Source organism: Eleutherodactylus coqui, chromosome 1 (genome assembly GCF_035609145.1).
Source record: "Eleutherodactylus coqui strain aEleCoq1 chromosome 1, aEleCoq1.hap1, whole genome shotgun sequence".
Taxonomy (NCBI): Eukaryota; Metazoa; Chordata; class Amphibia; order Anura; family Eleutherodactylidae; genus Eleutherodactylus; species Eleutherodactylus coqui.
In genome coordinates, this window is record NC_089837.1 from 170,893,641 (window position 1) to 170,909,224 (window position 15,584).

General features: G+C 43.0%; 1 protein-coding gene across 2 annotated transcripts in view; it reads left to right on the forward strand.

The window, feature by feature from the left end:
* Positions 1 to 226: 226 nt before the first annotated feature.
* MCPH1 (microcephalin 1) overlaps positions 227 to 15,584 on the forward strand; it is a 279,100-nt gene continuing 263,742 nt past the window's right edge. For both annotated transcript variants that reach the window (XM_066603603.1, XM_066603613.1), the window contains exons 1-8: positions 227 to 650; positions 1,846 to 1,937; positions 3,457 to 3,575; positions 5,025 to 5,112; positions 5,790 to 5,895; positions 7,572 to 7,715; positions 9,165 to 9,251; positions 12,606 to 13,757. In XM_066603603.1, the coding sequence (XP_066459700.1) occupies positions 590 to 650; positions 1,846 to 1,937; positions 3,457 to 3,575; positions 5,025 to 5,112; positions 5,790 to 5,895; positions 7,572 to 7,715; positions 9,165 to 9,251; positions 12,606 to 13,757 (1,849 nt within the window). In that variant the 5' untranslated portion in view covers positions 227 to 589. The remainder of the gene's footprint in view (positions 651 to 1,845; positions 1,938 to 3,456; positions 3,576 to 5,024; positions 5,113 to 5,789; positions 5,896 to 7,571; positions 7,716 to 9,164; positions 9,252 to 12,605; positions 13,758 to 15,584) is intronic.

Genomic DNA, 15,584 nt, shown 5'->3' on the forward strand with positions numbered 1-15,584 from the left:
CTGAGCAATAATGGAAGGAGCGCTCAGATGAATACTTCTGTCTGTGAATGGGTGGCGGAGGTCTTGGCACCTGGACCATCAACAATCCAAGCATCTGATGTCACCACATGTCAGAAGTTGGTAAAAAGTTTAGTTAACCCTTTATCTAACCATACATTTTGCACTGTCCCCATCTGCACGGATAGCGGCAGTCGCTGCCAGCATCAGTCGTCACAGGCATTCTACAATGGGTCTGTATCCGGGCAGTACATGTGAGCAGAGCCTTACACAAGACGTGCAGACATTATTCCCTTCAGTACGAGGCAGTCGCCTGCTGAGGTGTCCTCCACACCGCCAAGAAGTGTGACTGAACAGCCCCTATCCCTGTGCTCACTCCTATGGCCGCCTCCTATTATTCCTCCCAGTACTAGACGACGAAGCAGTTGGAGGAGACGTCACCGGGCCACCCTCCGGCATCTGCAGAACGCATTAGCTACTTCCCCTCACAGAGCGGCCGTCTCCAGGCACCGCGGCGCCGAGTGATGACGTCACGCAGCGGAAGTCCAGTTTGAAGCCGTGGCGCGGAGGAGAGCAGGAGGCTGCGGCTCTCATGGAGTTCTCACCGGGCGGCGGCTGCGTTGGTGGTGATGATGATGATGGCATCCTTGCAGGTAACATACACGTGGCTGGCACACATGTACCTCTCACATATAGGGAGGTCATGGCTGCTTTGTGGGTATCCCCATGATAGAGACCTCTCACCCGTCCACAGCATAGATAGTGTCTGATCAGTGGGGGTCTGACCGCTGGGACCCCCACCAATCCCATGACCCAGTTTGAATGGAGCAGCGTCACTCTGAGTCTGCTGGAGACAACTTACTATGTGCAGGGGAAAGTTTCTCATTAGGAAGAAATTCTCAATGATTTTTTTTTTTATCAGTGGGTTATTTTCAGAGCCGAAATACATTTTGAGCTGTTGCTAAGCAACAGGCGCTGCAGCGGTGGGGGACCACTGTGCCCTCGTGGAGAATAGATTGTGACCGGATTCCATATAATCGCCGGTGATCTCTGCACTTAGGGTTCTGACCTATGGAAGACTATGCAAACCGGCCGGCAAATGGAGAACGAAGGATTCCCTATAGTGGGGAGAGAAGGGTTCCCCTTCAGGAGGTAATTACACTGACTGTCATTATACCTTTTAGCCCTTAAACTACCCAGTCAGTGTAAGGCCTCTTTCACACGGGCTACAAAATCATCACTACAAAATGTGAAGCCCATGGTTTCTTATGGGTTCTTTCACATGAGATGTTTTGTGGTCTGAAAGAACCCATTGGAACCCACCATGAGCTTCACATACATGTGTTTTGTAGCGAGATTTTGTAGCCCATGTGAAAGAGGCCTAATTATCTCCTGCGGGGTAACCCTTCTCTCCCCGCTACAGGGGAGACAAGGTTTCAGAAGGAGCAGGGCTTAAGGGAATCTCCTATAGAGGAGCAGAGAGGGAGCGGGGCTAGATTCTCCAAGGGATTCCCCCATAGCAGTAGAAAGAGGTGGCAGGGCACACCTCTAGCCCTGGCCTCTCTCCCTGCTATGGGGGATTCCCTCAGAGAGTCCGCTCCTAACCCCACTGTCTCTTTCTCTGCTATGGAGGATTCCCTCAGGGAGTCCCCTCTAGCCCCATGGGTACTAACAGGAACTAATAGCGGGATATTTAAAACTTGCTATTCGCGGATGCCGCAATCTCTCTCGTCAGCGCTGCGAATGGGTGATTTTAGTGCTAATCAAGCTCGGGACTTGAGTGCACAAAAATCGTCCATTCACGCATTTTTGTGCGCAGTTAACCGCGTTTTCATTTGTCGTCTTCAGGAGTCACGGCGTTTGTAGATGTTTGGTCATCGAACAGGACAGAAAATTACTCTAAAATGTTCTCAAAGCAACTTCTTAACCTGGGGGCCAAGGTAAGTTGTTTCAAGGTACCAAGTATGTTCTGAAAAGGACATGTCAGGAAAGTGGAAGTGTTTTCCTTATAAGATTCCTTTTATACAATTACGTGTTGAGGTCTCCTCAATAATGGCAAATTATCTGGATTTATTGTAAGCCACTGAGGATAACCTGAGCTACTGGCTCATTGTTACCTCTTTTACCAAAGTTCTTGAACTTCAGAGACTTTGCAAACTTTAGGTCCCATAGTCTTTAACGAACTTCATATTCAGACATTGAATAAATATGGTGAAAACTATAACGTGTGATTGGATGCGCAGATTTGTTAGATTCTGAGCCCCCTTTCCTCCTCGCAGTACGACTGTCCTTCTATATAAAGTCTATGGGACTGACAGACACAGCGCTTGGCTGTTCGTGTTAACCCTGTGGATAGTTTATAAATGCTGATCGTTGGAAAACGCCTTAAATCCCTGTAAGTAGTGTCTTGTAGACTATATGGCTTGCTTCTTAAAAGCCATCACATCCTCTGTCAGTATAAATGTTTAGCAGCAAGGAATTTCACATATCAGGCAAACCTATGCAATGTTGTATACAGTTGTAGATCTAAAGGGTACCCGTTGGGTCTCTATGGTTCACTGACTCTGAACTTCATTTTACAATTGAGCAACGTTGTAAATCGGTCTACTTGGCCATATTTGCATGGCTGATAATGAATGAAGGCTGAGATTCTTGAGTACAACTTGCATCGCAAAAGTCATGGACACCGCATTTGTGTTCTGTGCGAGGCACTGCACATTCGCATGTACTATTCTAATGGGAGACTCACACAAAAATGGGTCGTGCTGTGAGAGAAGGCTCGTCCATGTAAATAGACCCATTGAATACTACAGGGTCTATTTTTGAGTGTCTCATAAAGCGTAAAACTCACGCAAGAATATTTGGCATGTAAATTCGGCCTTGCTCAACTTATACCGTTCCTGACTCTACAGTTTTCAAGACCCTATTCTTCCCGCATTCTATGCTGATTCCATTACTGTTCTGTATGCTTTAGGAATTGACATTCTGGAAAGTCAAATGTTTTCACTATTCACTATATAGTAATGGGAGCCCAAAAAAACTACATAAATGTCTATTTGCATTATAGGTAGTTGGTAGGCTGGTAAATATTTATTCTGAAACCTGACATTTATAGCATTATCTACCGTGTTTCCCCCAAAATAATACCCCGTCTTATATTAATTTTTGCCCCAAAAGAGGCACAGGATCTTATTTTCAGGGGATGTCTTATTAATACTTACCTAGCAGCTGCGGTTCGGGTCTTCACTAACTTTTTTTGTGTAAGCTGTAAAGTGCCATTCAAAGTTATTCTAAAGTTTGACAATAAATATTTCTGGGTAATGAAAAGCACTTCCCTTTCATAGCGTATCGTTTATTTGGGGATACCGGACCAGTGAAATGGGGAATGTGGTGATTTTGGTGCACTTTATTTATAAAGAATGAAGTGTCTTTACTGATATCAGTGCTTTGTTTCTGTAGGTTTCCAAAACATTCAATAAGCAAGTTACTCATGTCATTTTTAAAGATGGCAGTCAAAGTACATGGGACAAGGCAGTCAAGAGTAAGGTCAAACTGGTGTCTGTTCTTTGGGTGGAGAAGTAAGTATTACTCTTAAAATAACAAGAAGTTGTAATTAAATAAAGCTTTAGTTTTGTTGTGATTTTTGTTTAGATTTCAATAGCAAAGAGTGAGATTATTAGGTAATACAGAATAATGTACACATCATTATTCTAAAGACATACTGTGTATATTTACCATCTTTCCAGCAGGCTGAGGGTCCTAACACCGGGAACCAGTAATCTTGTCCTGACTCGTAGGATCTGAGCAGGCTTAGGATATGTTCACACAGTGCAGATGGTTTTTGTGCTATACAGGGTTATTCAAAAAGGAGCAGATTTGTGGATGTGATTACAAACTACAAGAGACAGGTACACAATCCACACTTCACTGAAAAGAGGAAGGTTCAAAGTGTTTTATGACATACCACTAAGTTCCACTTTCTGCCACCTCAGAGTGCTGGGTGTCTCGTTTACAGTTTTAGGCCTCCCTCACACAGGCGCTTTTTACCATGATTACCACGGCGCTTTCAGCACCGCGCTAATCGCGGTAGAACGGTCCAATTGTTTTCTATGGGACTGATCAAACAGCCACTTGATTGCAGGGCTTTTCAGCACTGCGATTTTTGAGCGGTCTCTGTTCTATTTTTGGGCGTTTAATGCTCCTCATCCATGATGAGTGCTGGAAGCCGGCGTCGGCCACAACATCGCTACGGCCAAAAACGAAAGTGCAATTTAAATTTAAATGTTTGTCCATAGCATGCAATGTAAAATGATTCTTCAACACACATGAGCGGAAATCACTTGCGATTTCTGCTTGTGGAGGAAGAATCGCGGCATGCTCTATTTTCGTGCGGGACTCGCATGGACTGCCTCCATTGCAGTCAATGGAAGCCGTCCGACCCACAGCGATTTTGAAATCGCTGCGGATCCGTGTCATCGTCAGTGTGGCATTCTCTTCACTGCGCATATGCGCCGGCTGGCACATCCGCAGCACACAGAAGACCAATCTGGACAGGTACACGGGGGAGTCACCTGCCCGGGTCTGATTACACTGCAGGATTCCGCATGCGAAATCAGACCCAGACGTGTGCATTCAACCTAACCCTGTGTATGTGAAAGCAGTTTTTTCGGTTGGATTATACACTGAAAAATCTGACTTTTTTTTGGCAGTAGTCACATGGAAATCGCTGACTTCGACAGCTTATCACATCGACGTGCCATCTTATTGGTTATGACCTAACCACTTAGCCCTGTAGTAAGTATTTTGAACAGGGGACTTACTAAGTTGGCCAAATAGGTTAGATGACAACTTCTGAAGAAAAGTTCTCTTGATATAACGTCTCCCTTATTAGTTTTCTTGAAATATCCTGTTGGCTCCAGAACGGTTGGTAGTATGTTGTACTTATGGCATAGCTTCACATGCTTTTCAGTCCAAACCTGGATATAGGTTTATGTCATAACCAAACGCCTTGTCTAAATCCTTTCCAGATGCCGAGAGACAGTCATGCATGTAGAAGAATCTGTATACCCAGCAATAAACACAAATACTGACTTACCTCAACTCAATAAGAAGAAGGTAAGTGATCTGAAGTACTTTAACTGAATTATACCGTCATGTACTACAGAAGGTCACACAGTGTTCCCCAACTCCAGTCCTCAGGGACCCCAACAGGTCGTGTTTTCAAGATTTTCATAGTCTTGCACAGGTGATGTCATTATTGTCAGTGTCTCAGGCATTGACAGGGGTGTTTTCTCCATAGGATATCCTGAAATCTTGACATGTTGGTGGGAAGGGGAGGCCATCAGAACTTGAGTTTGGGAAATATTGATATAGCATCTGATTATGGAAAACTGTAGGCTTTTACAGCTGCAAAAGAGGGCATAAAGTTTTGGAATGAGATGCCCGTCATGCTTCTATAGGTGTGCAGGTCTGATGTTCACATACTTTAGGCCATATTGTGTATGTATGCCTCACAAACAAGTGGTTATCTTGGCATTAGATGCCATATACTTCTATATTATACAAGACACTTAGCCTGGCACTCTCACTGCCAATGTTAGGTGCAAAATGTTTGCTTAAACTGTGCTTTGTATCAAGAGAATGTCCAAGCCCATTGTCAGAAGGGCTCACTTATCCTTTCTGCACTGGGTACTTACACGGATCCTGCTCACATTTGGACAGGTTGATTGATTATTATTAGCTATGGATTTATGCGGTCTTCGACAGTTTGCAAATTGTTTCATCTCTTACAGAGAAAATGTATGCAGCCTAAGGATTTTGTTGAAAGAACGCCTGAAAATAACAAGCGATTTGCACGGAAATTTGATAAAATGTGCAAGGACCTTGATGTACAAAAAGGTGAGTTCCATCTGAAATTGACAGTAAGAATATGTTAACTGGCTCCTGGGTTTTGCATTTTGGCTACTCCTTTGTTGTGCTGCCCTGACAAACACTACTTCATGATTGCAAGTATGGACAATCTGTTCTCTGCAGTCCTCATGTTATATGGGTATGGTACACTAGGGATATATTCACACTGGCAGTTGTCTGTCGTATGGCAAAACGCGCAGGCTTTTTACAGTTAATTGCCACTGTTATATGATTCAGGAAATGTGAAATGCATTATAAAACGTGATATTTATATGCATTTTTTTTTACTGGGCAGCACAGTGAATAGACCCTAAGAAAATAACCTGCAGCGTTAAAAGGTAAAGAAGCACTGGAATCTGTGCTACAGGAAAGGATATTTAACATGGATTATACAGTGACAGTTTATTTTATTTGACACCTTTGTCCAATACCGAACTTCACAATTTATCATTTCAAAAGACCAAAGCCAGAAGACATACAGCAAGGATTTCCATTTAGGAAATGGCTTTAAAAAGCAACAAAAGTAATAGTGGCATATTTACTTGTACCATTTTATTCTTGGATATCTTCATCAAGGTTTGTGGTCATGCCTGTTTAAAGGAAATGTTACCGTTATAGCATATGACACACGTCAAACATAAGGTCTGCGGGCCGAATCCATCCCATCGCCTCATTTTATGTGGCTGCCGGCCGTGCATTAAACCTTAAAGGGATTTTCCAGGCCTGACCCTCCAGGATTAGAGCGGAAGCACTGCTCGGACCTATGTATAGTGGCTGATGCTTGTAATTGTAGGCACAGCTTTCAGTGAAATCAATGGGACCACAGCCTGCAATTACAAGCGCAACTCCCATTGATTTCAGTGAGTGCTGCACTTGCTATTATGAGTGCTGGCCACTACACAAGGGGTCAGTGCAATGGCTTCCACTCCGCCCCTGTCTTATCCCAGCAGGTGCTGCCTGGATAACCCCTTTTACAGGAGTTCTACCTGGCCCGCCTGCAGCTCCAGTCCTGACGGCGCTCTGTAGAGTCTGACCGCTGACGTCTGTGCCGAGGTGAGGGCTGCTGCCGCCGCCACAGGGCCAGGGCTGCAGGCGGGTTGAGGGTAAAGCCTGCAGGGATGCTGCCCAGAAAAAGGCCAATAGGGGTTGCTATTTGCTTCTGGCAAGGCAACTTCCTTGGGACTACTGTGTTATTTCTATGGCCACTATGGGGACACACTTTTACTACTGGGGCCACTACAGGGACGGCATTATTTGTGCTCATTAAAAAGGGTGCGCAAATATGCAGTGTATATGTATTTCCACCCAACCCATTCACTTCAATGGCCTATTGCAGTGCGTAATATGCACCAAAATAGGTCATGCCACGGATTTTTTTTTTATGCGATTGCACATCGTGTGAAAAAATACGCTCAAGTGAACAAACCCATTGAAATTAAAGGGTTTTATTCACGCATGCAAAAACTGCACACATAATGTGCTGCGCTAATACGCTTATGTGAACGAACCCTTTGTAAACCATTACATTCAGCCCTTTGAAGACAACCATAAGGCTGATGTGGCCCTCGGTGAAAATGATTTTGACACCCCTGGCATATGAGATACGGGATGTGTTATTTTTGCTTTGCTCACTTATGGAATCCTTTTTTTTTCTTTCTCTACAGATATCCCTCGTTTATCGTTTAATAATGATGATGATGATTGGACGGTATTGTATAGTCCAAAAGCAGTGATTGCAGATCGATGCAATGCCATGGAAAAAAGAATACAAGAGATGAAGAATAAAAGGGAAAATTTATCTCCTACAGGTAGAAAGCAATTGCATTACCATCCCTTGACGAGAAGTTTTTTTGTTTTGCTTATGTAAGGAGTTAGTTTATAGTTATGTTGGAAGAGACTTGCTGTAAAGACATGTTTTTGTTCCTTGCTAAAGGATTTGAGACCTTTGGAAAGAAAATCAGATATCTTCTAAGTTTACCTGGGTACTTTATTGGTGTATTTATACGTACAATTTTTTTTTGTTTGTTACCACTGTGGGTAGATATTACCTTGTAGTCAGAATTTTAAAAGTTCTTTTCAAACAATGCAACTTGACCTATACCTTGTGGTTTTATTACATTGGCGCTACAGCTTTTCCCCAGTGACTTTAAAGGGCCACTCCAGTGATAATACATTTCTTCTTCCATCCCTGCCCCCTTTATCTGATTGCCTGCCACATTCTGGAGGTTTCCTCTGTGTATTACAGCCACTTCCATGTTCCCTGTCTGATGCTTATCAGATACCATCTTGAGAGTGATAGAAGATGGATATAATTTTTTACTTATTCAAATCAATCCCATGATGTCTTGGCTGGAGGCTATACAATTTTTGCCTACTGGGGAAAAGGGAAAGGGCAGAGTAATTCTCATTACCTTTTTATACTTGCCTAAATATGCTACAGACCATAAGTATTCAGTTAGGTGGATAAGCTGTGATCTCCTCTATTATAGCTGTGTGACAGGAGCTGAGTGATCATCATCCGAAAACTGTAATAAAAGTGGCCTACATCCCCCCTCTAGGCAGTTTCTGCAGTGGGGTCCATGTAACGCAGACTAAGAAATTGACTAATTTCAGACAGTATAACCCCAAGTAGGTCTGAGCTGGTCAGAATTGAGATCACATGACCATCTGAGGAGAAGGCCAGGAGTGTCAGATACAAAGGAGTAACTAACTGAGATGATACCAGCTCACTTATATATACTGGCGGGCTAGCTACATAATGAATGAAAAACAAATCGCTGGAGTGGCTCTTCAATGGGGCCCTTCCATTGTGTACAAAAAGGTTTGCTTTGTGCTGACCCTGTACTTGCGCATGTCAGTGATTACTACTACACGAAGGACCAAGTATCCCCAGAAGGTTATGCCTTGAGTAGAGAACATTGGCCAGTATGCAGTGATACAGATTATATAATTTGTGCCAAATTAAGGAAATGTTGAAAGCATGACCTGTTGGGGTTTCTTTGGATCTGGTGTTGAATCGCACTCTCTGACTTTGCTGTCTGATTAGATTTTTCAGCCTCCCATCTATTACGCCTTACTCTTGGTTGCAGTTGATGGTTGACATATTCAGTGTTTATGGTTATTATAGTTACATATGTTGAAAAAAAAAACAGAAGTCCATCAAGTTGAACATTTTGTATGCATTGTGTGATATACTTTGCTAGATGAATTAGAACCCTCAGTTCCTTTAAATAAAAAATAAATGTTTTCTTTTTCAGCTTCTCAGATGTCGCAGCTATTTGATTTCTCTTCCCTGAAGCCATCACCTGGAAATAGTCCTTCTGTCATGATGGATTCTCCACACGGTATGCTGAAACGCCTATACAGAAGGCATAATGTCATCACATTGGCCAGTGATCCTCTATGTAATACTCTTAAGGCCGGGCTCATGCGACAGGGTTGTATTCCGCAAGCTCTCTTGGCTGGTTTATACTACTTTTTATTAAGTACTATAAACCACTTTAAAAAAAAAAATACTTTCTTCCGGAGGAAATGTCCAGAAGAATAAGTGGAGGTTGCAGACAGGCTGGATGGGTGTGTTACTCCCCAGACTCTGCCCTGCATTGTCTGCCCACAAATTCCTGCTTTCTTTGTAACATTTGTTATCTGGTCTCCTAGCAACACCCGTACGAACCCGCATCCATAGAGATCAGTGGGGCTCATGCTTGCGTAATCTGTGATAAAATAGAGCATGGTGTGTTCGTTTTTCCGCTCATGTAATATGCAATTCCTACACTGTGAGCCAAACTGTAAGTCAATGCATTTGATTGTGCGCATATTACCGCGTATCATACGCTCAAACAGCATTCGTGGAATCTGCAATTCAAATAGTCATGTGAGCCTGGCCTAAAGGAATGCTGTCAGCATGGAACAGTACTGTACACTCAGTAATGGTGGTGTTTGGGGAGGTGGCAGGTCACCAGGGATATGTATTTATTTATTTTTTTTTATGCACACTCGATCCAGTGGGGTCCTTCAGTGACGTTCACACGTGGTCTAAAAATCTGACTATTTCAGACCACTGTCCGCATGCACTCCCATAGACTTCTATGAAAAAGCACATGCACAGCGGTTTAAAAAGAGTCAGATATTCAGACCACGTGTGAGTTTCACCGGAGGACCCCACTGGATCAGGGGAGCGGGTGTATAAAAAATACATTCCCTGGCATTCCATTACCTTCCTGAACAACATCATAACTTAGTTAGCGGTGATGTTTCATGGTTACAGTGTTCCTTTCTCCACCTAATCTCTCCAACTTTTTGTACAGTATGGCCTTTTCTGTGAAGCTGGGTGCGAGTCAGTGCAATGCCTTTTCCTGTTTTTAAGGAAATGTATGCAATGTGAATATAGAACTTATGTTTGAATCACTTAGATGGTTGCTTAATGTCTGCACTAATGATTCATTGGATTGCATATGCATCATTGTATGTCTGTGGATGCATACCAGGTTTGTCCACAATATAGAAACATTATAAATCTGCTTTTAATACTTTTATTCTACTTTTAAACAAGACAACACTTGTGTTAAGTAATAGATATAAGCTCATATAGATCTTAACTGTAGTTTCCATGCTAAAACTATCACTTACTTATCTTAAGGAATAGGTCAAGAATAGCAGATCAGCGGGGGTCTGTGGCTCGAGAATCTTCTGCAAACAGCCAGAGTGCTCAGAATGCCGTCCATAACACAGTGGTCTGATTTGGTATTGCGGCTTCCTTCCATTGAAGTGATGGGAGAGAGCTGCAATACCAAACTAGACCACTGCACTAAACGTTCTAGGCGTTATGACCGTCCACAGCAGATCTCATTAGCTGATTGAAGGGGTCCTGAGCTGCGGACCCTTGCTGCATTGCTATTGATGCTATTGCTAGGGAACAGGTCATAAATCCTTTTAGCATGGAAAATCCCCTTAAAGTATAATGCTAGTATGACTTCATGAGGAATCTTGAGAGAAGTGCGTAATGATCTTTGGCGCAAATTGCAGCCTAGAGAGTAACAGTATATACAACAAAGGTCAGATTTCATGTACGGTTTAATAGATGGTTAACAATATCAGAATCCAAATGTGATGCCTACCAGTCTATTAGCACTAGATGCTAGTTCATCGGCCTGAACTGAAAATAAAGTCGTCTAGTATCATAGTATCGCATTCTGCACTAGGATCAGCATTTTAGTAATATTACCTGCAAGAAGAGGCTCCATAAAAGAGCTGATATGTGAGACTTTGAAATAGGAAGATAAAAATATCACCCAAGCTGCAAGTTTGAGGAACTGAAAATACTGGGTTCACCTCAACAGTAAGGATTAATTGAGGTGGTAGAGTAGATTAGTGACTGAAAATCATAGTTTCAGTCATGCACAATGATCCTACAGCTGTATGGTTATGTGGAACGTACACAATGTGGAGGAATGAACAACTAAGATTTGTCACTATTTGTTTTTCACTAGCTTGAAAAAAGCTTGAATGATGTCCTCTAGCAAATTTTAACTTGATGTTGCAGCAGGTTAGAAATGGTCTTCTAACTATTAGTGGGAAATGAGAAGTAGACAAAATCTGAAAAGATAAAAAATTCTATTGGTTTTAAATTAAATCATGGATGGGAAATGGGAGTAAAAATCCACATTCAAACTGACATTTTAATGGCCAGGCAAAACTACATAGGCTTACCACTATAAAAGAAATAGACACTTTGAACATGACTTAGAACCAAAACACGTAATATGTGGGGTACCATAGAGCTCACAGTGAAAGATTTTGCGACTGCAGCTTTTCAGGACTTCAACATCACATAAGTGCATGTGGAGCAAGAAATTTCAGAACACCTGGTTGTTCAAAGGGAAAAGTTGCGAGATTACCTGTAGCAGAGGAACAGGGGTTCGTGTCTGTCAAAAAAGCTCATACATAGTACATTTGTAACTTAGTGATACAAACTTAAAGACAGAGTCAGGAGAAAAGCCGAAGTCAAACACAAGAGAGTCGGGTGAATAAATGCGGGTGTAGGCTGAACGAAACAGATCCAAACACTGGCAATCAGAGTCTGGGTCAGCCAGGTATATATATACAAAACTCCCCGCCCAGAGGGGCGGGGAGAAGTCACATGATGCGGGGGGGAATCAAAGCCGCCTCCCCCTGTAGCGCGCACCAACCCGAGCACCGTACGGCCGACCAGCTGACTGGCGCGCCCGCGCACGACGTGGGGTACACTGACGGCCGCTGCGACCAGCCACCAGCCCGGGCCCCCGCAGTGCCATGATGAGCAGCCCGCACCAATCGGACACCGGTGCCCCCAGCGGTAACCCGTATCTAGCAGGAATTCCTTCGGATGTGTCAAAATCCATAGTGGGAACGTTTTGATGCACTTATACTTGCCCTAGGCTCCATTAGCAGATTTCTAGATGCAGTGACTATGTCTGGTATTTGTTCACTCTTATTTTAAGTAATTAAAATGCATAGAGGATACCATATAATGGGAAATATGAATAAATAAGTCAGTGCAAGGCATATGGAGAAGGAAAAGGAGTGGTGCGTGGTGAGAAACGTAAGGACTTGAGTGATAACTTTCTAACACTAATGTTTTTTCATTAGGAATTATTTTTAATGAATATATTTTTCTAATGTGTTTTGATATTCTGTTTTTGTTTTTTGTTTTTTTTTAGAGAATGACATCGGTTCCGTTGACACTAGCAATGATGAACTCTTTGAAAGTGTCTTGAAGGGAGGCAGCGTTCCTAGCACTCCAAACAATTATAAAATTCCAGTTGATTCAGTTAGTTCAAAGTTAGGTTTGTCAACTCCGAAAACTGAGAGAGATAAATCTAGTCCTGAAATGGTAAAGAGCCCAACAAGATCGCAAACGAGGAGTCGAAAATCAAATCGGTTCAAACTCTTTGACTGTACAGATGTAGATGGTGATGCGTCACCTCTTACTGTGAAAGAAGCGGTGGATGTACATTCTAGATCACTGGAAAATAGAACTGTTTCAAAGCTTCGTTTTGATGCTGTAGACCGAAAAACTACAAACTCCTTAACACAAATTTCACACAAGTACCAAAAGACCAATGCAAAAGTGAAAGCTGCTCCTAGCACAACTGACAGTGATAGTGGGGGTGATGCCTTTTATGAGACCATCCCCAAAAAGGAGAGAGTCTCAGGTCCAGACTATTCATCTATGGCAAATAGACTAATTGCAATGTGCAAAGAAAAACAGTCTAAGAAAACGGGTCGCTGCAGCTTGAAATATGAAGTTCCAGTTCCCCATGCCAAAAATAAAGCCGTGAAGGTGGAGGCAAAATCCGGTTTATCGTCGTGCACTACAGACTCTGATGATGGATTTTCTAATTTTGAAGATTTTTTTACCTCCGCAGATTTAACTAAGCTAGGCAAACGCAGTCGATTTTCCTTGACTCTAGAACCAAGGTCACCCAGCCCTCCGCCACTTACTTCAAACAATAAAGACTGCCGCAAACCAAGATCTGTGGGTGCTGCTCTGCAGGGAACATACACGGCGAAAAAGAGGAAATATTCAGCAACTTACTCTGACTCAAGCCCTTTAGAAAACTCCGATTCTAATAAACATTATACAAGCTCCAGAAAGTCAGTGGCATCAAGTACAAAGCAGTCTCCAGTTACTAGTGAGCCGGAAACAAGTATCTGTTTAAAGAAATCTGAAGGAGCTGAGAACGGTGTTAAGAGACCGTCGACGTCTGTGAAGAACACGGAGTCACCGGTCATGTGCGAAAAAATGCAAGAGAACTTGTATCTAACAAATGGCACAGATAATGGGAAACAGATGAAACTATTTCAGCTAAGTACGTGAGCCTTGTAATCACTATCCATTTAACAGGCAGATGTGTTAAGTCTCAGCTGCTACTGAAGTATTAAAACGGGTCTAGACAATAATGGGATTACAAGTAATGGGCAGTATGTGGAGCTGACTGGCGTTGGGGAAATCACCACAACATGTTGACATTCTTCCTAGTTCTGTGCATTTGTATTTCAAGTATTCTCAAAGAAACAGCTGCAAGTTTCACATTACACTTCATGACCCTGTCAGTACAGAAGACCCGTCATCAATAATTTCTTCCAACTAGGGTATATAAGCAGGTTTCTGGAGCTGTTTCTTAAAAGCTGGGTTCACACACTATACTGCAGAATTTTTGCAACTTTTTTTTTTTTGTTATTATTGGTTAAAAGTGCTGCAAGCCAATGTTACTTTAAAGCCTATAGCAAATTATTAAAATGTACATATACACCATTTCTTAAGACGGAGGTTTCTATACACCAGTCTTAGGGCTTATTTAGATGACCGTATATCGGCTCGGCTTTCACGCTGAGCCGATATACGGTGTCCTTGTCTGCAGGGGGGGAGGATGGAAGAGCCAGGAGCAGGAACTGAGCTCCCGCCCCTTGCCACTATTTGCAATGGGAAGTGCGGGACGGGGGCGGGGCTAAGCATCGGTACTTAGCTCTGCCCCGTCTCGCCCCCTCCTATTGCAAATAGAGGAGGGGGCGGGAGCTCACTTCCTGCTCCTGGCTCTTCTATCCTCCTCCCCCTGCAGACAAGGACACCGTATATCGGCTCAGCGTGAAAGCCGAGCCGATATATGGTCGTCTGAAATAGCCCTTAATGTAAAGGGCTCAGAACTAGGAAGTGCACACCTCTTAATTTGGTGACCATTCTGTGTGCAGATAATAAAGTCTACTGTAGCTATGAGCTAGTGTGCCCTACTTTCTGCAAGGGTCTGGCTGTGGGAGGATGTGTCCCAACACAACATAAAATTGAAAAAAAGTCACACATTGTTGCCTATAAAAAGTGTGCAGCAAAATTTGCAGCTTTCTTATGCCAGTGCTATGTTACCCCCACAGTGGGTTTTTGTGATCTTTTTGGGGTTTGTGGTTTTGTTTTCAAAACTTTGCATACTCTGGCATTGGTGTTTACCCAGGCGTTTTTTGTTTTTTTCTTTTTTCGCCCATAGATTGTTCAGACTTTAAAAATGCTAGAAAAAACAGTGCTTGTTGCTTGATAGGTGCTTGAAACTTTTGTTTACGTATTCTTTTATTTAGTAGTTTTTTGTTTTTTCTCCATACCTATAAAGGGGTCTTCCGGGAGTATACTGTGGATGACCTGTCCTCATGATGGGTCATTAATAGTTGATTGGCTGGAGTCTCCCACTCAAGATCCCCACTTATCAGCTGATAGAAGTGACCATGGTGCTCTAGTGAGTGCTGCTGTCGCTTCAGTTCATACCAGCAGCAGTGCATGGTATTGCAACTCAAGCCCATTCACTTGAATGGGAGTGAGCTGCTCTGAGACCACGTGACGAATAAACGTGGTGTCACTAGCCTCAAAAGAGGCTGCGAACCCTCACTGATTAACTCTTGATGACCTAGCCCGAGGATAGGTCATGAATAGTGTACTCCCGAGAAATCCCTTTAAATAAGTTTATAAAAAATAGTGTGTGAAGGATCTCTAAAGCACAGAATGTAAAGTGTTCAATAATTCTTGCCTTTAATATTTGCCATCTTTGGTGTCATTTTGGGTTTCCTAATTTAGGCCGGCTGCAGAAGAGCGGGTCGGATCCGGCAGCGAGAAATCTCGCCGCGCGATCCGACCCCAGAGCCTGCAGGGACGAGCG